Source organism: Lithobates pipiens, unplaced genomic scaffold, assembly GCF_037356315.1.
Source record: "Lithobates pipiens isolate NorthernLeopardFrog02 unplaced genomic scaffold, aLitPip1_a1.2 Scaffold_10, whole genome shotgun sequence".
NCBI classification, from domain to species: Eukaryota; Metazoa; Chordata; class Amphibia; order Anura; family Ranidae; genus Lithobates; species Lithobates pipiens.
In genome coordinates, this window is record NW_027507686.1 from 86710737 (window position 1) to 86736456 (window position 25720).

Here is a 25720-nt window from a genome sequence, read left to right on the forward strand (position 1 = left end):
CATTTGGTTCTCCACATCGTCTACCGTGCTGGGAGACTGGAGGATTAGTGAGCTGGTCTATCCACTGTAGGAGTCGATTGCCTGAAAGCCTTTTATGACTACTATTAATGTCATAAATCTCGGCTAAGTGCGTCCGGTACACATTGTGTGGTGTGAAGCTCAATATTGATGGTTTGGAGATTCTATCACTGGCACCAGCAAAGAGAAAGTTTTCAGGTTTGTCTCGCCTCTAATACCTCAAACAGACCCAAGATGCTCAACCATAGAATGGGCTAGCAGTTAAATGTGTTAGTAACATGCATCCTATTGACCTAGTCTTGTATTGCATGCAATCCGCTGGAGGAATGGAGATAAGCAAAACAGAAATGCAAAGGCTATATGCTGCGCACTGGTAAAGTCAAGGTATCCAAAAGCAACAAGTCGATAGATTTGGAAGATGATGAATAAACAACTTGTTTCCCTATAAACCGTGATGTAACATTTATTGTGTTGCCATAGATAAAGCGCACAGTTCAGATAAAAACATGTGAACCATGTGTAATATCTTAGATTGTAAGCTCTAAGGAGCAGGGACCCACTGATTCCTACTGTATTAAATTTTATTGTATTTGTACTGTCTACCCTCATGTTGTAAAGTGCTCCATAAACTGTTGAAGCTATATAAAAATAAAAGCCTAAGTCTCATCCAACCTCAAACACTAAATGGAGCCCCCAGCATTTGTGATGGAAACAGGCTCAAGGTTCTCATACCACCCGGAAGGCTCACTAAGATCATCTGTTAGTATCTCGCAGGAAAGGCACACACCAGTGTGGTGTATAGTAAGGCTGGAGCCCACCAAGAAGACTGCTGCTCACAGGATGGAATTGATGTGACAAGGCAAGGGAGATGACATGACGTAGCCACTCCGGCGGCCCTGTCATAGGAATGTGGGACCAGTGGGGCTCTCTCTCTCTCTCTCTCAAATTTAGATAATTTGTTTTAAAGCTCCCGGCATCTCCCTTGCCCTACCGCTTTGTCTCCATCTTGTTGGTGGCCATATTAACGGTGGGCTCCAACCTTATTACACACGATGTATGCCTTTCCTGCTTGACACTAACAGCTGTGTCCAGCGAGCCTTCCCATGTGAACCTTGAGCCTGTTTCCATCACAAGTGCTGGGCCTGCCATTTAGATTTTGAGTTTGTTTGAGACTTAGGATTTTACCTTTTTAAAAATTGGACACTGTCGTTCACACAACTGTTTTTATCTGGACTTTTGTGCCTTATCTATGGACACTAATTAAAAAGTAACAGTACAGCGCAGATAAAAACTAACAAAATAATAAATATAACACACCTATAACAAATCTATAAATGAAATATAGGATAGGTTAGTTAAGTTATCAAGAGTCCACATGTGCAGTGTGTCTTCATTCAGCATAAACAGGTGATGATGTGATCCCTTCCACCAAAGAGCAAGATGGACTCTCACCTCAAACACTGGACCCCTGATAAATCAGACCGGTCAAAAACGCATATTCCCACCAAGGGTTAATCACAAATATCAGCATACAAACATGAGTGCTCCGGAGAAGGATCCTTTTCATGTCCCAAATACCAGCATGATTCCACATGAAAGCATAAAAGAGAAGATCTAGTGCGCGCCGTTTATAAAAAAAATTATTAAAAGAAATACAAAACAGACTGGTACACTCACATGCTTTTGCACTGATCTCCATCATCAGCGGCGACGGCGTGACGTCGGACAACCGCTTTTAAGCTAACACAGATCTATAACCAATGAGAGGAACAAGTGTGTGCAAGTCAGCCGCACAGGGCAATCACATCAAGCGTGACCCCGGAGGCCAAAAGTGCACACATTAGATGCAAACAAGGAGAGGAGGCACAAAGTTAACTAAAAATCACAATTGCTAAAACGACAGGAGGGACAAAGCAAAACATCAGTAATTAGTAGTTAGTATGCCTCAGAGTTAAAACATACAAGGTACACGCTACACCTCCAGCTGTCCTTAGAGGACTGCTTCAACACATATCCCACAGAGAAATGGCAATAAAACATTACCACTAAAATCTACAAAACATAAAAAAATAAATGTGTGTGTGTGTGTGTATATATATATATATATATATATATATATATATATATATAATGTGTATGTGTGTATGTATATGTAAAATAATACTCGCTCAGTGTTAGCGCTAATCAGGGGTATATATATCCCTCGACTGGTCAGCACCAACCTGCAAGACCCATAAATAAAACAAAAAACGCACAGCCACTGACTTCACCCGTAGCAACCCCTATCCGTGCATGAAGCAACAACAACAAAAAAATATATATAACAAAAAAACAGACAAAAAGGAAAATAACCTACTCTCTGTTTGCACAGGGGGAATCAATAACACTGGGGGCTATCTGGTCCCGTAGTGAGGGGGCCTTTTTATATATAAAAGAGGGGCGTTCAGGTAAGAGAGGTCCCAATACCCGATCCTGTTTCAGGATGAACCAATTTTTTGCCACCAATTTTTAAATTTTTTTGTACTGTACATTATAGTCCAAGGCCATCATAAAGTTAACAACATCTCCTATAGGTTCTTTCACTCTATCGCTAACCAATATAGATCTGTCCATCTGTTTAATTTGAGCAATTTCATGGTCAAGCTCAGGTTTATCATAACCTTTCTCCTGAAATCTAGAGGACAGAATCTGAGATTGACGCATAAAGTCATCCACATTGGAGCAATTACGTCTCAATCTAACATACTGTCCTCTGGGGATATTGCACAACCAAGACTTATGGTGGCAACTCCCCAGAGGAATGTATGAGTTGGTTTAAAATAATTTTTCAAAAGCAACCTATCTCCATCTCTACTGATCTCAAGATCCAAAAACACCATCTTATCCTGACTAATATTCCAGGACAACTGAATATTCTTATTATTAGCATTCAGGGTCCCAACAAACCAATCCAAACCAACGCGATCCCCCTCCCATATCATAATCAAATCATCAATAAATCTTTTGTAACAAATGAATTCTGGGGGGCGACTATGGAAAACGACATCCTCCTCCCAGTGGGTCATAAATAAATTGGCCACACTGGGAGCGAACCTGGCCCCCATAGCCACCCCTCTTGTCTGTAGATAAAACTGTTGATCGAACTAAAAATTATTTCTTGTCAAACAAAAGTCTAAACACTCACGGAGGTACTTTTTATGGCCCTCAGAGATCAGAAAATTTAGACATGGCCCACTGTACCGAAGCCAGAGCATCATCATGCCCAATAATAGTGTAAAGTGAGCCCACGTCCGCAGTGACAAGAAAACACGATGCCGAACACTCTGATTCAAGAATTTGAATAATATGTTTGGTATCCTTGAGGAATGCCTTGGTTTTTGACACTAGGGGCTGTAAAAAGCTGTCAATATATTGACCCACCCTAGAAGTGATGGAATCAATGCCATTAACTATATGCCTGCCAGGAGGATTAACACAATCCTTTGTGTATCTTCGGCAGGCTATATATAATGGGAGTCCTACAAAACAATGGATCTAAATAATAAAGTCCCTCTTTTTATCAAGAATGTTCTTTCCTTTCCCTTCCTCTATCAACCAATGTAATTCATCCTTGTACTGCAACATAGGATCCTTACTCCTTACTCTATGGACACACAATAAATGTTACTTTGTGGTTTATATGGAAGCAAGTTTTATTTGTTCATCATCTTCCAATTCATCTACTTGTTTGTTTTGGATACCTTGACGTTACCAGTGCGCAGCATATTACCTTTTCACCACTATTGTCTAACATCAAGCGTTTTTTTCTTTTTTTTTTTTGGGGGGGGGGGGGGGTTTGTTTGCACTTTGATTTGTATCACTCTTGTAAGGGTGTATTCACAAATATTTTGTCATATGGTTTGATATGTTTTGCTTTGCATTATAGATGTCTATTTTTGTATGTATAAATGTATTTTTTGGTGTATGTAATTATATTTTAACTCTGATCTGAGTTTCTGTTGTGGTCACAATGTGTTGATGAGGGTCTATATTTCATCTTGGTGTCATCTTTTGCACGTTTAATTTTTTGCACGTTTGAAATATAACGTTTTTATGTAGTGGTACTCTTGGAACCTTCCATTGGAGTTATAAGTCATTAAAGTGATTGTAAACGATCACCTTGTAAGACCACTTATTCAGTTTAAGATGGTAATGAAAGGCTACGTATTTTGTATAAATAAAAATAAAATAAATAAAAGGTGCCCCCCCCTTTTTTTTTTTTTTATATATGATCACATTCCTTCGGTTTTCTCAGCTAAATAAGAGCTAGGGGAGGAGGAGAAGCAGGAGCACACTGAGCTTGCCAGTGAATGGCTGTGTGGTGGGGGAGTGTCAGGACAAGTCTGATCAGTGGAGGAGAGCACACTAAGATCCCAGCATAGCTAGAGAACTTACCATAGTGTGCGCCCTTGCTTAGAATGGTCAGTTTCTATTAGGAAAGTAGAGGGGCCAACAGGAACACCAGCGGTTTCACACAAAGGAAGCAGTACAAAGAGCAGGATTTTTTTTTTTTGTGCACTTTGATTACTGTTGGTGATGATCATCACTGTAACAGCAATGTTTTCAACTGTCATGAATGGGTTACAGTAGTATTGTGATGCTGTTATTGGCCCACAGTTAACACATGGTACAGAGTGCTGTGATTGACCTAGATACCATATGGTGGCTGTGGACCAATCACAGCATCACAATACTAAGCACATGTGTTATGAATGAAACCCATTCATAACAGTTGTGTTTTTACATTGTGATCATGTAATTGTATAGCAATCACACGATACCCCAATGTACCTGGATCTGCAATCCACTGTATCCACAGGAGTGGCGTTGGTCAGCTGGTGGCAAGCATGTATGTGATCCAGCCTGCCCATGCTGACCGCCTGCAGTAAATGTGCTGGGGGGGGGGGGGGGGGAAGGAACTGGTTAAAATGTGTTTTTTTTTTTTTTTTTTTTTATCTCTACACAATTGTTTTGCCTTTCATTTCTTTTTTTAAACTGGGTTGTTTTACAAGGTGAGGGTTTACAGACACTTTAATACAGTCTTCCAAGTCCAGTTATAAAGATCCCACTGTGCTAAAGGTTTTTTTTTTTTTTCCAAGCCTGTGTCTTGTAATGTGCAATTAACATAAAAGGAATTTTAACTTGCATGTAAATTCCATATCTTGATGTTCAGTACAGGACCCAGCACCCCCCCCCCCCCTTTCAATTCTTTGTTACTCTGCATTGCTTAATAAAAACCTGAGGACTTGGTGTGGAGTAGAGAGACATTTAGGGGGTTATGTCCCTCAAGGCTTTGCTACTGTCCAATTGCCTGATGGTAGCAGCCAATAACACAAGGCCTATGAATATCAAGCCTGTGCCCTGTACTTTATGCCAAGATATGGAATTTCCTAGTATTATATAATTTGTACGTAGCCTTTATCGTACATCATGGGACACAGAGCACCATAGTAATAGGTGATCGGACATTGGCAATCACAAGTAAGAAAGTCTCCCTCCCCCCCGATATAACACCTCCCATACGGGAAGTAGTATCTCCGTTTTTTCGACAGTGTCTGGAAGGTAAGATTTTTGATTGCTGGGCCCTTGGGTGGCAAGCAAATCGCCCCATATACATAGTGTGCCACATCTTATTGCTAAATTTGAAATGTGGAGGAGAAAATTGACTTTTCAGGCACATATAAAAAAAAGTAACAAAAATTTCTTTATACATATCCAAGACACACTAATCCAACAATACAGAGACAAAAGTTAAAGTATACAGAAAACACATGAGTTAACCCTGACAGAGAGAGAGCAAAATCACTAAGTAGTACTTCCTGTGGTGTGTTAATATTGATTAAAAAACAAACTCCCACTGGGGTGTGACATCAGTTGCTGGGTTGTATTCATGGGTCCCAGTTATAATAAAATCAGATGGCTGCTCAACATGTTTCGTGATTACATGCCCACTTCAATACAGGGCACTTTCGCCCCCTTCCTTCTCAGCCCAATTTTCAGCTTTCATCGCTATAGCGCTTTCAGTGACAATTGCGCGGTCATGCTACACTGTACCCAAATGAAATTTTTATCATTTTGTTTGCACAAATAGAGCCTTATTTTGGTATTATTTATTCACGACTCCGTTTTTTATTTTTTGCGATATAAGCGCAAAAAAGCGGAAATTTGGAAAAAAAAACATTTTCTTTTTTCTATTTTAAAAGAAATCCAATAAAATCAAATTTTGTCAAAAATTTAAGCCAAAATGTATCCTGCTACATGTTTTTGGTAAAAAAAAAAATCCGTTAAGTGTATAATAATTGGTTTGTGTGATCACGGACATATGTACGCAAATGATCATGTACGTATGTGTGCAGGTGATCACGTACATATGTGTGCAGATAATCATTGGGACATGTGATTTTAGTGGGACATATGTGGGGGACATGTTTTTATTATTAGGGACATGTGTTTTTATTATTTGGGGACATGTGTGTTTTGGGGACATATGTGGGGACTGTGATTTATACTGTGTGGTGTGTTTACACTAGACTGGTGATCAGTGAGTAAAAAGCTCATACTCACTGATCATCAGCCGGCTGCAGCGATCTGCTCTCCTCTCCTCAGCGATGACTTCTGTGTGAGGAGAGGAGGAGCCGATTGCCTAGCAACCGGCTGTTTACATCACATGACGGCCGTGATTGGACATGGCCGTCATGTGATCAGGAGGGCCAATCACAGAGCCCTCCTGCCGATCTGAGATGCGCCGCGTCCGGGTGACACGAGCACATCGGGATCGCGCTGCTGCGCGGGCACGATCCCGCTCCTTCTGAAGGACGTTCCTGAACATCCTATCAGAAGTAGACGGCTCCCACCCGGCCTTTTATGTGCATTGGCCGGGTGGGTAGTGGATACTATCGCTTCCTCAGGAGTATCCACTGAGTATTGATGCCGGCTCAAGCTTGCCCAGCACACACTGCACTGCCGCTGCTACACCAGTGGCCCTCCAGTTGGACTCACTAGGGAGAGGCACACCTACAGGTCCCCCAAATTTTCAAGAACAGCACTAATATGTGGATTACACTTGCAGAGATGAACCCGGTAGCTTAGTGCCTTTGTATTCCCATTTACAGCGCTGATACTGCTGATCCTTTACTGGTAATGGATTAAATACCAGAGGGTATGCCAGGAGTCGCCACACATGCTGAAAGCGGTATTTCATCCAATACCAGTAAAGGATCATGTTGCCTGGCAGGATATTCAGGCCTGTTCTAAAACTGTCACCCTCTCCATTCAGAGAATCAACAGATACCTGTCATAGATACCTCAAACCACATAGAGTGCAGACAGCTTTGTATAGTTCTGAAACTTGAGCATGTTTCATAACTTCCAAAGTAATAGCACAGCCATAATGTGGACATATTTAGTTTCCTCAGATAATTTGTAATATTTCAAGTCCAGACACCCCTATGTCAGGTCATATGGGAAACCACTGGGTCCCCTTATTCCTCCTAGGTAACCCTGAAATGGGAAACCGGTCGTGTTTACTTGTTTTGAAGCAAATATCACACTGATCATTAAAATGAATATCTGCAGTCTATAAACAGTAGAGAGGCAGAGATATGAATATGTATCTCAAAGTGTACCTGTGACAGGGTCATGAGTGTAGACACCTCCCAGCAACCAACCCCTAAACAAGATGACCAGACGATTGGTCGCTGTCAACACACCCTTTGATTTGATAGGAGAGGCCAAGGCAATGGTCAGTTCTCCTTTTACTATCCAAGCAGGAACATCTGCCTAGTTTGAGAACCGATTACCTTTGCTCATCGATCAAACTCTGATCAACCCTTGGACGTTAATTGCAAGTATTCTTCCTTCCCAATTCTACCTTTTTTCTTTGTGGCTCTATATTGTCTTTATTTTTTGAAACATCCTTTTTCTGTAAATGTTTTATTTGCACCAACCTTAACCATTTGACCATAATAAACCCTTATGTTGGAAAGTGTTAACCTTGTCTTTAAAGCTCTTAATACAAGCTATAAACGAACCTGCCTCTTAAAAGGTGTTGTAGAGTAATGCTTCTGAGAAGACCTGTCTGTGGTGGCAGTGTGTGTTGCAGTATGTGTTGCAGATGCTTTTCTAAAATTATAATTGGTATTGCTAAAACTACGAGTCCCCCCCCGGCTCTGTCTTTTAAAACGGGGATGGTGGCAGTTAAAGGGTTAATTGTGTAATTAGTCCAGTGACAATCGCTCTCAGGCCGCTCGCACCTAGATTGTGGTCCCGCAAACTGGAAAATCTGTGTGGCATTTTTACGTAAGTGGCAGCGTGGTGTGAGGTTGGCCGGACCTTCATCGCAAGTTAGCGAGGAGGGCAGGGATCTGACACCCATGTTCGTCACAGGCAGTAAGAGTCCCTTGGACTCTGCCATTATGAATGAATGAAATATTTGTATAGCGCACAACGCCAACTGAATCGCCTCAAGTCGCTGTGACGAGCTTTGATCATCAGCTAGAAGAGGAAGGTCTTGAATTTTTTTCCTAAAAGCCAGGTGGTTTTCTTCCAGGCGGATGTTGATTGGTAGAGCATTCCATAGCCGAGGTCCTTGGACAGCGAATCTCCAATCCCCCTTAGATTTGTACCGGGCTTTGGGCGCGGGGAGGAGTTTTTTGTTGGCTGATCGAAGACTGCGGTTTGGTGTGTAATGATTTATTTTCTCAGCTAGGTATTGAGGAGCTTCTCTATGCACGCATTTGTGGGTGAGGCAGAGGGTCTTGAATGTGATCGGATTTTTTACGGTTAGCCAATGTAGGCTCATCAGGGAAGGAGAGATTGATTCCCAGGGTTTTTTTTTTTCCTGTTATCAGCCTTGCTGATAACAGCAAGTTGATAAGTAAGTTGATATTGTGGCAATCCTATGTAAAGTGAGTTTGCGTAGTCCAGTCGTGAATTAATGATTGTTCCAACTACCACTGCTTTGTCATTCTTTGGGATAAAAGGGATGAGTCTGCATAGCAGATGGTGAGATCCACTGACTACTGCTCCTATTTGTACATCCATTGACATTTGTGAGTCTAAAATAACCCAGAGAATCTTTGCCTTGGTCTTTGGGGAGATGGTCTGCCCAAAGACGGTGGGTGGAGCCCAGGAGGTTTTGGTGGTACGGAATTATAATTTGTGTGTAGGATAAGAAGCTCTGTCTTTGATTCGTTCAGTTTGAGGGAGTTGGTGGTCATCTAATGAGTTGAGGCAGTTTTCTAGTTGGTGGTGATCTTTTTGTCCAGTGATACGAAATAAAGTTGCGTGTCGTCAGCGTATGAGTGGAAGCAAAGGTCTGAACATCTGATGATTTGGAGGAGTGGGCGGATGTAAATGTTGAAGAGAACTGGTGACAAAGGTGATCCTTGAGGGACTCCGCAGGTGACTGCCCGGGATTCAGAGAAGAATTTTCCTAGTTTCACTGTAGTTTGAGTGTTTTTCCTCGGTGGGATTTCTTCTCCATGTTCTTTCCGCTCTTCTACGTTCTTGCTTTAGTAGGGAGAGGGAGCCATTAAACCATCCAGCGTTTTTCTTCCTGATGAGAGCCCTGTATTTTGGGGCTACCGAGTCTGATTGCAGTAATGTCTTGTTCAGGGAGTTGAGTGTTTGCTCTGCAGAGTGGCTTAAGGTCATTGTAGTCTTATTGGATAGAGTGGTTTTGAAGGTTTCGGAGTACAGTTTTTTTCTGCGATCTGGTCCAGTGCGTTGTTGCAGGCTTCTGTTTTTCGTGGGTGATGTTGGAGGAGATTTTGAATTTGATGGCGTGGTGGTCCATCCATGGCAATGTCATGTTGTCGAGTATGTTGATATCAATGTTTTGTTTGAAAATGAGGTCCAGGGTGTGTCCTGACCCATGCGTGGGAGTCTTTATCAGTTGCTGGAGACCCAATTCTTCCAGTTGAAATATTGATTACTTCACGTTGGGACCAGGAAGGTTCCCCCCCACTGGAGTGAATTCGATTATGCTTTAGCTTTATTGTTTTTTTTTTGCCTTCCTTTGGATTAATCTGGCATGTATAGGATTGTGTATATGGAGGTTTTCTATTTGTGGGGTTTTTTTTTTTTTTTTTTTTTATTCTATTTATTTTTAATTAGTTGAACTAGATGGACTCCCCCTCCCCTCTGCCAAGTTTCTGATGGGATTGTTCCCATTTGTTACTTTTGTTGAACTAGCATGTAAAACTGATCAAGCATGTACAAGGGAAATGCTAGTAAAGCACACGTGCAGCCGTATAAAAAAAGTGCTGCATTAAGAAATTATGCTGGAGTGCCGTTAACTTTTGATGGCACCCCCACTCATTTGAAAAAGGTGGTACGATTTCTGTTAGGCCACGTTTGAGGGGGAAAAAAAGCTACAGGGACCTTTTTCCTGCAAAAAATAGGTTCAGCAGCCTATTCAAATGAATAGGCTGTTGTGCCCAAGCAAAGGTGGCATGCTTAATTGCTTGGATGTGAGCCTAGAATTAAGCCAGTAGAGCAAATTTTCTTTTTATTCTTTGTTTGCAAGTGCCTAAACATCCTAAGGGTAGCACACAGCACCCTTTCAACAAAATTCTGAAGAAAATTATTTTATGGTTTAAAAAAATGAAAAAAATTCTGACAATGTATGTCTGTGTCATAGTAAAAATTCTCTGCTTTTGTTATTCTGTGCTGTTCATTTATACTACTAGTTAGTTTTCAAGAGTTGGAAGGATCAGGTATTGCACTCCATAGCTTTAGTTTATTTTGAAAGGTTGTGTCAGGTTTGCTATTTGCACATGACAATGTAATGTTAATGGCAGATCTATAATAATTTTAACTCTCCCCCTCTTTCTTTCTCTCCCTATATTATTTTTATTTTTAGGCAGAGGTATGGGACCTGGAGATTGTACAAGCGAACCATACCTCATGGCCTGCAGACATCAGTGATATCAAGGAGGGATTTATAGTTGTGAAAGGACATTCTGGGGTAGGTGTAAATTATTTATGTACTGATAAAATACCTAAACAACCTCTGAAATGAAATGAAAAATTACTAAGTATATGCTCATATAAAGTGCACTTGCCTCTTTCCATAGCACTTAATTTGGATCCTAGGTACTCTTGCCTTTCTCTGCTATTTGCAAGAGCCACTGACAGGTTTAATGTCTGTGGAAATTGGTGTTTGTGTAGCCAAAAAGATTTTTGAAAAAAGCTTGAAGCGAGTTGGAAATGGTTCAAACCCTTAGTGTATTATGTAAACCAGAAAAACATTTTTTAATATAGGATTTCATGTCATCTGTGCACAGTCTTGTCACCAAGAGTTAATTCTGCCCTGAGCAACCCTCATATGAGACTGCAAGACTCCTGGTCTTCTGTCTGGACAGTACTAATAGGCCCTTTGCTGAATTGCATGCACTCTCCCAAGCAATGATCTCTCTAGCAATACACACCAATCTGAGCATGTGCAGCCTGACTCCATAGACTGTTATCATGAAATTATCAAGCGACAGTGGAAGGAGGATTAGCAAAGCTGGGATCAAAGAGACTTTTTGCACAATGCATAGGATTAACCCCTTAGGTTCCACAGTGAGTATAACAGCATGCTTTACTGCATATACAGACTGATTTTACTGTTGTGGGTTTAGTAACACTTTAACCAGTTGCCGACCGCCGCACGACGATGTACGTCGACAGAATGGCACGGGCAGGCATATGGGCGTACCTGTACGTCCCTGCCTTCCCGCGGGTGGGGGGCCCAATCGGGCCCCCCCCGGTGCCAGCGTCGGTCGGATACCGTGCAGGAGCGATCCGGGATGAGGGGGCGACCATTCATTCATGGCCACCCCCTCGCGATCGCTCCTGACGAATGGAAGTGCAGCATGACATCACTTCCTCTCCTGTAATGTAAACACAGGCAGAGGAAGTGATGTAATCTCTCCTCCGTGTCGGTATTTTTCGTTGCGGCACCGAGGAGAGAGGATCGGTGAGTTGCACCAACACTACACTACACAGTAGAACATGCCAGGCACACTTTCACCCCCCGATCACCCCACCAATCACCCCTGCACCCCCAGTCACAGTGACACATTGCATTTTTTTTATTTTTTTATTCTTGCATTGGTGTCATTTGTGACTGTAATAACTGTTAGGGCAGTTAGGGTTAGCCCCCTTTAGTTCTAGAGTACCCCCTAACCCCCCAATAAAGGTTTAACCCCGTGATCACCCCCCGTCGCCAGTGTCACTAAGGCTGGGTTCACATTGCAGCGGTTTATGAGAACGGATGTGATTCGCACCGCACTGCAGTGCAAATCACATCCGATCTCTGTGCGATGCAAGTTCAGCCATACAGATAGTATGGCTGAATTCGCATCGCACCCGCCGCAAACTCGCACGGGACCCTTTTTTTGGTCCGCAGCAGAATCGGATCGCGTGGGTGTTCACACCATGCAATCCGATTCCTGTCCGAGTTTGCAGATCGCACTGCGATATGCGAACTGATCTGGGGGTGTCATTAACATTTCACTGACACTCCCAGCAGTTCGCATATGGCAGTGTGAACTGCCGCCGGGAGGCATGCGATGCGGGAACCCGCCGCGGATTCGTGGCATTCCCGCATCGCTCCAGTGTGAACCCAGGCTAATAAGCGATCGTTTTTCTGATCGCTGTATTAGTGTCACAGTTGACGCTAGTTAGGCAGGTAGGTATTTAGGTTCGCTGCAGCTTTTTATAGCGCCAGGGACCCCCATATACTACCGCATAAAGCCCCCTGATTGCCCCCTAGTTAACCCTTTCACCAGTGATCACCATATAACTGTTGCAGGTGACGCTGGTTGGTTAGTTATTTTTTTATAGTTTCAGGGCACCCACCATTTATTACCTAATAAAGGTTTAACCCCCTCATCACCTGGCGGGGGATATAAGTTTGAGGGTCAGATAAGGTCTGCATCGCCCCAGGCAGCGTCAGGTTAGTGCCAGTACCGCTAACACCCACGCGCAAAGCATACACCTCCCTTAGTAATATAGTATCTGATCAGATCTATATTAGCGTCGCCAGCAGTTTAGGTTTCCCAAAACACATTGTTAGCGGGATCAGCCCAGATACCTGCTAGCACCTGCGTTTAGCCCCTCCACCAAGCCCAGCCCACCCAAGTGCAGTATCGATCGATCACTGTCACTTACAAAACACAACACGCATAACTGCAGCGTTCGCAGAGTCAGGCCTGATCCCTGCGATCGCTAACAGTTTTTTTTGTAGCGTTTTAATACAGTCGCTGACAGCCTAGGTGCTTTTTTACCTGTGAGTCTCACTAGTGTACCCCTAAATTTAGGGGTGTCTACTTTCCAAAATCGGGTCATTTGGGGGGGGGTTTGTGCCATCTTGGCATTTTATGGCCTTCAGAACTGCGATAGGTAGTGAGGAGTGAAGTCAAAAATTTACACCCTTAGAAATCCTGAAGGCAGTGCTTGGTTTTCGGGGCCCCGTACGCGGCTAGGCTCCCAAATAATCCCACACATGTGGTATCCCCGTACTCAGGAGAAGTAGCAGAATTTATTTTGAGGTGTCATTTCACATATGCCCATGGCATGTGTGAGCAATATATCATTTAGTGACAACTTTGTGAAAAAAAAAAAAGTTTGTAATATTCCCGCAACTTGTGGCAAAATATTAAATATTCCATGGACTCAACATGCCTCTCAGCAAATAGCTTGGGGTGTCTACTTTCTAAAATGGGGTCATTTGTGGGGGTTTTGTGCCAGCTTGGCATTTTATGGCCTTCAAAACTGTGATGGGTAGTGAGGAGTGAAATTACAAATGTATGCCCTTAGAAATCCTGAAGGCGGTGCTTGGGGCCCCGTACGCGGCTAGGCTTCCAAAAAGTCCCACATATGTGGTATCCCCGTACTCAGGAGAAGCAGCAGAATGTATTTTGGGGTACAATTCCACATATAACCATGGCATGTGTGAGCAATATATCATTTAGTGACAACTTTGTGTAAAAAAAAAAAAAAAAAAAAAAAAAGATTTTTGTCATTATTATTCAATCGCTTGAGGCAAAAAAATAAAATATTCAATGGGCTCAACATGCCTCTTATCAATTTCCTTAGGGTGTCTACTTTCCAAAATGGGGTCATTTGGGGGGGGTTTTGTACTGCCCTGCCATTTTAGCACCTCAAGAAATGAGATAGGCAGTCATAAACTAAAAGCTGCGTAAATTCCAGAAAATGTACCTTAGTTTGTAGATGTGACAACTTTTGCGCAAACCAATAAATATACAGTTATTGACTTTTTTTTTATTTTTTTTACCAAAGACATGTGGCTGAATACATTTTGGCCTAAATGTATGACTAAAATTGAGTTTATTGGATTTTTCTAATAACAAAAAGTAGAAAATAAAATTCTTTTTCAAAATTTGCGGTCTTTTTACGTTTATATCGCAAAACATAAAAATCGCAGAGTCAGTCAAATACCTTTAAAAGAAAGCTCTATTTGTGGGAAAAAAATGATGCAAATTTTGTTTGGGTACAACATTGCATGACCGCGCAATTACCAGTTAAAGCAGCGCAGTGCCAAATTGTAAAAAGACCTGGTCATTGACCAGCAAAATGGTCCGGTCTGAAAGTGGTTAAAAAGGAGCATTAGTCTCTCTCAAAAAAAATTAAGTCAGCAGCTATAAATACTGCAGCTGCTGTCTTTTAATATAAGGGTACTTACCTGTCCAGGGATCAAGCAATGTCTGCACCCGAACCAATCCTTCAATTGGCTTCAGGTGTAGGCCCCGGCATCTTCACTAAGGGAATCCAGCAGTCAGACCTTCGGGCTTCACAGCCTGTCTCCTACTGCGTTTGCGTGAGTCGCTCTGCCCTTTGTGAATGGTCCTGCAGTCTTCTGGAACCTGTGTGTGTCCCAGAAGGCGATGGCTGCAGGGGGAGGGGCCGAACATCACAGCGGTGAGATTGCCTGGAAGTGGGTACCTGTCGAAAAACCATCCCCCCACCCCCCCCCCAAATTTTTTTTTCAAAATGTGGCAGTGGAGGGTACAAACAAGTGCCCTCTATTTAAAGCGGTAGTAAACCCGCTGAATTTATTTTTTTCAGACCTGTAAGGGAAAAGGCATAATGAGCTAGTATGCACCGCATACTTACCTTAGAACAAGGCCCTGACATCTCACCCGATACACACCGAGGGTGCTGACATGTTCCCTCGGCGTGTCTTCTGGATATCGTGGCTCCGGTGCTGTGAGTGGCCGGAGCAGCGATAGTCACTCCCGCGCATGTTCGTTGCAGATTTCTTTCTGGCAGGGTCCAGCGTCTGCCGGGCTTCCAGCCGAGAATCCCCTGTGCGCATGCGTCACTGCAGTCAGAGGCTCATTGCGAGGGGAATATCTCCTAAACCATACAGGTTTCGGAGATTTTTTTTTTATAACCTACAGGAAGCCTGTAAGTAAAAAAAAAAAAAAAAAAACTATACAACCGCTTTAAGTGAGGGGACTTCCCATCCTAAAGTGTTATTAATGTCTCTTTTTAAAAATGCCTGATTTGTTTTTTATGAAAGAAGAGACCTTATATGTCTTTTCTGCTATTAATGCTTCCCCCTGCCTATCGGCTTTAATGTACACCGAGCTAAGCATTTAGAGCTTAATTTGCATTAGTGTTTCTCAACCTTTTTTCAATCAAGGCACTCTTTAAAATTCTGCACAATTTCAAGGCACCCCATTCTAAAATGTAAAAATCTGAACTAATTTTACATAATGCAGCAACATCCACACACATACATTGTAGAACACCCAATGTTGGAGGTAATTTATTCTTCCATAGCAAATACACCTTTGCACACTTGTACTGACTAGTATTCTAGCGTTTATCCTCTCCCCCAGTTTCCCTCCCTCGACTAATGTGACCCCCAAAGCTAATGGAGAGAGGAAAACAAGGGTGCTTTTGCAGAGGCCCAAGTTCTACTCTTTAACCAATGATGACATTGGTTGTTAAGACATTGGTGGCTAGAGGGTTGTGATGGTGCACAGTGAAAACCTTTTGGCTTTGTGTAACTAAAAGGCAGGCTTGATCCAGTCGCTGGTTTGCATTCAAATTTTGGGTTATATTTAGGCATTTTTGCCAAGGCATCTCTGAATAAACCTGAAGGCATCCTGGTTAAAAAAGGCTGAATTACAGCAGTGTTCTGTGCCTTGGTAATGTATCCCCGTGCCAATGCATAGGAGTGGCATCAACGCGGCCCATGCCTTCAAGTGGCCAGATAGAACGAACCCAGAAAGAAGACTGGACAAAGATGAAAGAGCTTTTGACTAGCGGGAGTAGTGACCAGCTGGAGGGCTTCATTTGTCATAATGTGCTAATACAGGGGTGCCCAACCAGTGGCCCGCGGAGCACTCTGATGTGGCCCGCGACCTCCTGCTCTGGGATGGAATAGAATAAAATACTGTTATTAAAGCTTGGTTTATTACTACAATCACAGTGTATATATGGGCATATCTGTTCTGCAGTGGTTACCGGGCTGCTTTCAAACTGATCCACAGATGGTGAGCTTTCTGAAAGTGCACCAAACCTGCAGAATATAATAGAAGTCTATTGCAAAGTGCAGGAAAGCCAAAGGTACACTGTGTTGCACCTGCGGTGCAGGAAAACCGCAGTGCATCAGTGTGAAAGTAGCCTTGGGCCCTCCATTCACCTCTAAAGAGTGGCAGTTGTAAACAGACTTGTGTCCTACCTCAAATCCGATCCGCTAAAAAAAAATTTAGTTTAGTGTGTTGTGTCTATGCAGAGCAGACAAGGACCTGCCATCTCCCTGCTCTGCTCATTGTAGCCCACAACCGATTTACCAAGTCGCTTAAGTGGCCCTCGTGCTTCAAAAGGTTGGGGCACCCCTGTGCTAATATGTGGTGCATACTATAGCATTATTGCCTAAACCACTTGAGGACTTGTTTAATAGGAATGCTAAAAATATTGCATAGTTTAATAGCGCTTTAAACAGCACCTGAACATGTATCCTCATTGGTAGCTCCCCTTCACCTCTACGCTTGACATCCTGTAAAATTTTAAATTGGCATCTTATGGCCTGTACACACAGCACTTTTTTCTTTTTTTTTTTTTTTTTTTGGTTGCTAGTCCCATATCGAAAACTAAAGTTTACTAAAGTGACAAATTCTTGTATGACAGAATAAAAATTCAGAAGTGATGTTATAGTTAGTAAGGTTGAATAAAGACACCAGTCCATCCAGTTCAACCTGAGTGTCTACAATTGTCCCTATCCCTGTACATTGCACACTCACATCAGTCCCTACCCTCAAAGAGCCCACAATCCGATCAACTGCTGGGTGGCGGGCTGCAAAATTTAGATCCAGTGGTCTCCCCAGTCCAGCCAGTGAGGGTGTGCAGACCGCAGCTACACGCTAGGTCAGCCGCAACATAGCCTCAACGGAGGCTGGCCTGCGAGTTAAACGTCTCGCAGGGTCGCATACGAGAACAGGCTCTGGTACGAGTCGCAGCGGTCCCTTGGCCGACAGCCCCTACTTCGGTGGGAGGATTTCTGTCTGGAGGGTCACCCGCACTATGGATCATTAAGTACAGTCCCCCCTTTTCCCCCTTTGCGGGGTTTGGGGTGGACGTGGGTACCTTCCAGGGATGGTCAGACCTGCCTGCAGGATCCCTTCTCCCATCCTAAAATCCCTTGGTTAAACTGGGCTTCCCTGTCCCCCCCATGGATTGGTGGGAGTCCCAGGGCAGGCAGCAGAGACCCCTGGGGGTCTCCCCCACCATTTTCCTTATGGGTGTGTGTGTCGTGCCCTGGCGTTATGGGTGGTGGGGTTCCAGTGCAGGAGACCCCTAGGTGCATGCCCTGCTGTGTGTGCAGTGTGAGGTTGTGTGCAGTTTGGGGGTCTCAGTGAGGAGTACACAGCAGTGTCCCCTTTAAATGTTGACCCTGCCTGGTGGAGTACTGTACTTTTTTGGACATTGGTATCGCAGGTGGAAGTAGCATGTGGGCAAAGACTCAGGAAGACGCGTCCCACACCTTCCACTGCTCAGTCTTACTCATCTGATGCTGATGTTGAAAAAATAAGCGTAGCGCTAAAAAAAATAAACAGGTTTGCACAATGAAAGTATCCAAGTGAGTAAATCAAGGATAACCTAAAAAAAAAAAAAAAATAGGTAAATGATATAGTATAATAAAACAGTGATGTGCAAATGCCAAACATAAATCAAATAGCCAATGTCCACTGTGTTATACTATATCATTTACCTATGTTTTTTTAAGTTCTCCTTGATTTACTCACTTTGATGCTTTCATTGTGTACACCTGTTATTTTACACTTATTTTTCAACATCACTATTGGGACTTTGTGTGTTAGCATCTTTATTTTCTTTTTCAGGGTTTAGCGCGCAATTTTTTTCACCATTTATTTATCTGATGCTGAGCCTGATTCCGCCAGGGATGTGGCTTGTCCAGGGGGTTTAATATCTCGCCCGTCCGATAGTGAGGATGAGTCCTCTGTGGTCTCAGCAGCGAGTGGAAAAAGCGCTGGTGGACATGCTTGTTACTGAGGTGCGGGAAACTCTAAAGATGGGGGATGCGGCTGACGGGGCCACAGATGTGGCTGTGTCCTTTGGTATGCATAAGTCACCTCACACACCAAGGGTGCACAATAAGGGTGCCTTATTTTAATAGGTTTACCTATAAGGAACAGGAACAACCAAAGTCACCCTTTGTGGTCCCCAAATGTTTTTCGGTACGCTACCTTAAAGTGGACTACCCCACCAGTGGTGGACTCTCCTATTTCCAGGTTGAATAAAGCAACCATGATCCCCGTAGAGGAATTCCCGTCCTTTAAGGACAAGGTTGACAAGAAAGCGGAGGCTGTGGCACAGCAGGGTATGTTTACTATGGCTGGGTCGGCATTGCTTCCAGTATTGGCCTGGGTCCTGGTGTTGCAGACCCTAACTGAATGGGCCAAGATTTTGTGCTAGGGTCTGGGTAGTGAGCAGGTTCCCGCTGCTTAAGTCGATTTAGTGGACCAGTCGGTCCATGGGCTGCAGTATATATGTGATGTAGTCTTTGATGCAGCTCCTGTGCTATCCAAGCTTTCTGTTTCAGCAGTGGCTATTAGACATGCTGTGGCTCAAGAATTGGTCCAAGCCTCTAAAAAAGCTCCTGTTGATCTGCCCTTTCAAGGGTATCACATGGGGAAAAAGTACCTTCCTGCCTCAATCTAGGAAAGGGAAGGAGCCTTGTCACAGGTGGGGGGGTCCTTCCTACTTGGCTCATAAGAAATTCCTTCAGGCTCCTTGGACTGCAGATAAAGGAAACAAATCTCTCAAGTCTTCCCTGGGAAGTTGCAAGCAATCTTAGGCTGGTAAGCCTAGAGCAGGCTTCTTTAGATCCACTGACGAGACTCCTTTAGCCTGAAGGTCTGCCCTCACCCATTGCTGGGGTGCGGGTACATCTTCGCTGGTTTCCAGGTTCATGGACCTCCTTCGTGAGTGTCAAGGTGGTCCACAAATTGAACCTTTTGGGGGTACCAAAGAAGGGGGGACAGAATTTGTACACTTGGGGGGCTCTGTGTCTCCTTGTGTGGGTATAATTCCTGTGAAGGTTTGGCTGATTTCCGAACTACCCAAGGTCCCCTCTAGTCCTGTCCAATTGGGCTACCTGGGTCTGACTCTGGAGTGAATGCTGACCAGGTTAGTAGTTCTTCTCAAACGTCGGCACCTTAAGCGGGTTCAGTTCAATGGCAAGTAACTGAGGCTCGTGGCAATCTCACGAGTTCTCACGGTACCAGATTCCGCAATCGTTGTTGGCCCCACAGTGGCACTAGGGCTTCCTCTTCTGTGGTGCCTGCAAAGGGTGAAAGTCTTCTGATGCCCGTAAATGTCCCCTGGAAGCTATCTTTCAAAGAGGACCAGTTGTGCTTAGGGCTGAGCTTCCATCTTGCTTTACAGTAACTGGTTTTAATGGCCTAGCCATTCTGAGAGATAGAGGGATGTCTGGATCAGTGATCCCTACTATGGTGAAGGCGAGGAAGTCGACTTCTACTAAGATATACCATCGTACATGCAAAGCGTACATTTCCTGGTGTGAGTCGATTGGCGTTCATCTTCGATCCTTTTCTGTGGCTTTGATTCTAGATTTTCTTCAACAGGGCATTGAGCAGAAGTTGGCTTTGAGCACTATCAAGGGCCAGGTGTCTGCCTTAGCAGTCTTCTTTCAGCGACCCCCTAGCCACTCCACTCTTTTAGTTCGTACCTTCATTCAAGGAGGCATGTGGCTCCCCCTGTATGGTCTCTTTTGCCGCTATGGGATTTAAACTTGGTGTTATCAGTTCTCTAGAAACCTCCATTCAAGAATATTCGGGAGATTGCCTTACCTACATTGTCCCAGAAAGTGGCATTCCTGGTGGCTTTTGCCTCGGCCCGCAGAGTTTGAGTTGGCGGCATTATCCTGTCATAGTCCCTATTTAGTAGTCCATAGAGATAAAGTGGTTCTTGGTCCCTGTCCATTTTTACCCAAGGTTGTCTGACTTTCATTTGAATGAGGACATTGGGTTGCTGACCTTGTGTCCCAAGCCGACTCATCCCAAGGAATTTGCTTTGCATACCTTGGATGTGGTTCATGCGATTCGACTGCACATTCTACCCAGACTCTTAGTACTTCTTGGGTCTTCTGTCATCAAGCATCAATATCACAGGTTTGCAAGGCCACTTGATTGTCAGTGCATACCTTTTTTAAAATTCTATAAAGTAGATATTTTGACATCTGTGGATGCTTCTTTTGGCCACAATGTTTTGCAGGCTGCTGTTTAAGATTGGGGTTCCCTCTTGAGGGGTGTTTTTCCTTTAAACATTTTATTTCAGATGGGGCTCCTGTGACCCAGTTAAGGCTCCTATGTCCTGGTTAGGGCTCTTGTGGTTAGCATTGTTATTTTGGATGTCCCAATGGTCAAGATTAAGGGGGTGCTGTTTCCGTTGACTGACACGGCTCCTTTAAATCTTGACCTTAGGGTTGTATCGCCACCTTCAGGAGAAGACTATGCAGAACATGTAAAATATGTAAAAACTGCACCGCACCACCCAGGGGGAGGTCTCATTGGCTATAATCCCTCACTCTGCTTCCAGCAGCTCAGTTTTTTTCTGTCTAGTGTAGAAGGACCTGGCTCCCTGTGTTGTGTGTTTTTTTTCCCTGCAATTTTGATCCTGTGATCTACAATGAACAGCCGGGCTGGGTGACAGGCTGGATAATAGAGATTCCCTTAGTCCTTCCCAGCCTGGGCTTTGAGTGTGAGCAGACCCTAGCTACGCGCTTGGTTGGCCACGACATGCCCCTTTCTGGTCCAGGGGTGGCCGGTGAGCTATATGTTCCGGGGCACACATTACCGGGCTTCTGCTGTCCGTGTCAGTGTGCCGTGGTTGACAGCCACCCCGTATTGCTCGGGTGATGGATCTGTGGTGGAATGCGTCCAGCAGTCCTGGCAGGAGGGTTAAGTACGGCTCCACCTGCCTCGGCAGGATGGAGCAGCTGGACATTCCCTGGAAGGTCGACTAGGGAGTCTCACTCTCCCTTTCTTTACCTGTCCCTCATTCCCTCCTCCCCATGCTGGGGCCGCTGTGTGACTGGGGCAGAAGTTTGTGTCCAGGACAAGAGACCCCTGGGCGAACGCGTCAGACACGGTGGCTTCATGAGGGCATTATCGCCTGATTTATGCCCCCCAAAACTCCTGCCACGCAGAGTGGAGGCCAAGGAGAATCTGGTGATTCCGCTAGCCCTGGATTGGCCTTGGCGTCCTTGGTACGCCGACCTAGTATGTCTGGTGGCGGATGTTCCTTGGCTGCCGATGTGAGAGGACCTTCTATTGCAAGGTCCGATACTTCATCCTGCTTTACCGTCGCTGGTTTTAATGGCATGGCTGTTGAAAGCCAGGGGCTAAGGGCCTGAGGTCTGTCAGACTTGCTAATTTCCACTATGTTGAGGGCACGGAAGTCATCTTCGTGGAAGATTTATCATCGTACGTGGAAGGCCTACATCTCCATGTGTGAGGAGATGCGTCCGCACACATACTCAATTTCCAGGATCCTGCTGTTTTTGCAGCGAGGAGTGGGTCAGAAACTTGCTTTAAGCAGCATCAAGGGGCAGATATCAGCCCTGGCTGTCTTCTTTCAACGTCCCTTGGTGACTCCCTCAATAGTGAGTACTTTAGTGCAAGGGGTCCAACGTGGCCCCTCCGGTTCGAACACCGTTGCCTCTGTGGGATCTGAATCTGGTGCTATCAGTTCTTTAGAATCCGCCGTTGGAAAATATTAGGGAGATTCCCTTGTTGACTCGTTCTCAGAAAGTAGTCTTTCCAGTGGAAATTTCATCTGCCAGGAGAGTTTCTGAATTGGCGGCCTTGTCGTGCAAGTCTCCCTACCTGGTTCTCCACAAGGATAACGCGGTGCTATGTCCGCGGCCCTCTTTTCTTCCGAAGGTGGTTTCAGCTTTTCATCTAAATAAGGACATTGTGCTGCCATCCCTATGTCTTGAGCTGACACCTCCAAAAGAAGTTGCTGTACATTCTCTGGATGTGGTCTGGGCTCTACGGGTGTATCTGCTATGGCTCCTTTCCAGAGGTCAGACTCTGTATCGGTGGCTGGTCTGCAAAAGGGTCTGGCGGTCTCGTTGAATACCGTCTCCTGGATCAGACAGATTGTGGTTCAGGCTTATGCCTTAGCGGGGCGGCTGCGCCCCTTTCCTGTCATGGCACATTCCACCAGGGCGCTTGGAACCTCCTGGGCTTTCTGACATCAAGCGTCTATCTCTCAAGTGTGTAAGGTGACGACTTGGTCGTCCGTTCACACTTTCACGAAATTTTACAAAGTTGACGTGTGCGCACCTTCAGATGCTTGCTTTGGCCGCAAGGTTTTGCAGGCGGCTGTGTAAGTTTGCAATCCACACTTTCATTTAAGTTACCTGGTTGTTAATGCATCTTCGGATACATACGTAGGCCACAGTTTTTGCTAGCGATCGTTTAAGTTGGCAACTCCTCTGTTGAGGAGATCCTCTTTGTTGTGGGTGAAGTTATTTATTGCTGTTTCCACCCCTCATTTTTTGACACTGCTTGGGGATGTCCCTAAGGTCAAGATTTAACCACTTTCAGACCGGACCAATTTGCTGGTCAAAGACCAGACCACTTTTTGCGATTCGGCACTGCGTCGCTTTAACTGACAATTGCGCGGTCGTGCGACGTGGCTCCCAAACAAAATTGACGTCCTTTTTTTCCCACAAATAGAGCTTTCTTTTGGTGGTAATTGATCACCCCTGCGGTTTTTATTTTTTGCGCTATAAACAAAAATAGAGCGACAATTTTGAAAAAAACGCATTATTTTTTACTTTTTGTTATAATAAATATCCCCCAAAAATATATAAAAAAACTTTTTTTCCCTCAATTTAGGCCGATACGTATTCTTCTACATATTTTTGGTAAAAAAAATCGCAATAAGCGATTATTGATTGGTTTGCGCAAAAGTTATAGCGTTTACAAAATAGGGATAGTTTTATAGCATTTTTATTAATAATTTTTTTTTTTTTTTTTTACTAGTAATGGCGGCGATCTGCGATTTTTTTTTTTATTGTCACTGCGACATTGTCGGGGACCCATCGGACATTTTTGACACATTTTTGGGACCATTGTCATTTATACAGTAATCCCTGCTATATAAATGCAGTGATTCCTGTGTAAATGACACTGGCAGTGAAGGGGTTAACCAGTGGGTGGCAGTGTAGGGGTTAAGTGTTCCTAGGGGTGTGTTACTAACTGTGGGGGGGTTGGGCTTTCATTTAGTGTACACTGATCTCTGCTCCAATCACATGGAGCAGAGATCAGCGTCACTAGTTGCTAGGCAGAATGGAAAAATGTTGTTTATACAGCATTTCCTCCATTCGGCCGCTCCGTGAGACGATCGCGGGGATGCCCGTGGCGATCGAGTCCGCGGGTCCCGCGACCGGACTCACGGGGGTCCCGACCAGCGCGGGAGCGCGCCGCCGGCGGCGCGCTCCCGACGGCAGGGCGGCATCGAATATTGGACGTACATGTACGCCAATATGCCTGCCCGTGCCATTCTGTCGACGTACATCGTCGTGCGCTGGTCGGGAAGTAGTTAAAGGAGCTGTGTCCGTCAATGAAAGAGAAAATGGGATTTTTGTACTCGCTGTAAAATCCTTTTCTCTGAAGTTCATTGGACAGAGCACCCACCCCTCCTTTTTATGTTTGTACAGCTTTTTGATGAACTGAGCTGCAGGAAGCAGAGTGAGGGGTTATAGCCAGTGGGACCGCCCCCAGTGTTGCTGTTTTTACATGTTTTACACGTTCTGCCTAGTCCTCTGCCTAGATCAATCAATGAACTTCAGAGAAAGGGATTTTACGGTGAGTACAAAAATCCTATTTTTTGTACTCCCTGTAAAATCCAGTTCTCTGAACTCGACGGACACAGCACCCATCCCTCTATGGAGTTTTTGATACTTCTATTACTGCTTGCTATTAAACTGAACCCCTAGAGCAGGTAGGGGGTTATATACTGACTGAGAACAGCCCATGGGCGTAGCCAGGTTTTTTTTGTCCTGCCTAGTCATCCTCCTGCAGAGGCTATGTAACCCTAATGGTCAGAATAAAGGAGGCGATGTGTCAGTTGAACTCGGAGAAATGGATTTTATGGCGAGTACTAAAATCCCTTTTTTTTTTTTTTTTTTTTGGTATCATGTGTATGGACCATTGGTGACAATATTTTTCAGAACAAATATAGAAGGGGAGTCTTAACTAGTGGGAACACAGACAGCACTAAACCCAGACAGGGGTACTAACCATTTTCCACTTTATCCGAAAGTATTTGGCTGTACATATTAATAAAAAAAAAGCTCAATAAGATTAGTGCCTTTATAGTCAAAAATAATGTTTTACATTTTTTTTCCTGTAGAGCTTTTTTTTCCTAGGAAAAAACATGCAACAATGTATACATTTTTAAACCTGAAGATGTAAACTTGTTCCTAATATGTAATCTTACCCAGGCTTGATCAATCTGGATGCCAAAGCTGTGTATGTCATAGTGGCATAGCTTGATTCCTTCTACGTGAACCCTAACGGTGAACTTCCCTTATTTGCTTTTCGACTGTATAGCATTCATAGTATTGCCTTATACCTGTTGCTCCTTCCAGAAATCTTGAGCTGTCCTATGTCATCTGCATTTGCATGTCAAGCTATAACTGTAAATTAGGTACTAAGTGCATTTCTGCAAAGATCACACATTTCCTTATCGTCCGCTCTCGCTAAGGGTCACAGGCATTCAGGTGTTCTATCCAGACTGCTGCCTACAGAATATTAGGACATTGACCAACAAAAAATGTTGAAAGCCAGCCCTTTTATAACCCCTCTGCTACCCAGCATGCCTAACTTTTTTCAAGCATTCTAGGTTCTGCTAGAAAAAATGTCTAATTTTTTTGTTTTATTTCTTGATACTCTGCTGATAATTTTACCTCAGTGACTTCACTCTGGAATGCCACACTGTTGCTGGATCTAGCATGTACAAAGCTGCTTTCTAGACCAACTTATTATTGGCAAAAACGATGAAGGCTGTACCCTGCACGACTGAAGATTGCGGGGCTAGTTTGGGCTGGGACCATTGGACATTGAGCTCTGCATTGTGGTGT

General features: G+C 44.1%; 1 protein-coding gene across 2 annotated transcripts in view; it reads left to right on the plus strand.

Moving 5' to 3' along the window:
- The window catches only part of EDC4 (enhancer of mRNA decapping 4), a 499346-nt gene that overhangs the window by 105796 nt on the left and 367830 nt on the right, over positions 1–25720 (plus strand). For both annotated transcript variants that reach the window (XM_077456654.1, XM_077456664.1), the window contains exon 7: positions 10922–11026. In XM_077456654.1, coding sequence (XP_077312780.1) covers positions 10922–11026 — 105 coding nt within the window. The remainder of the gene's footprint in view (positions 1–10921; positions 11027–25720) is intronic.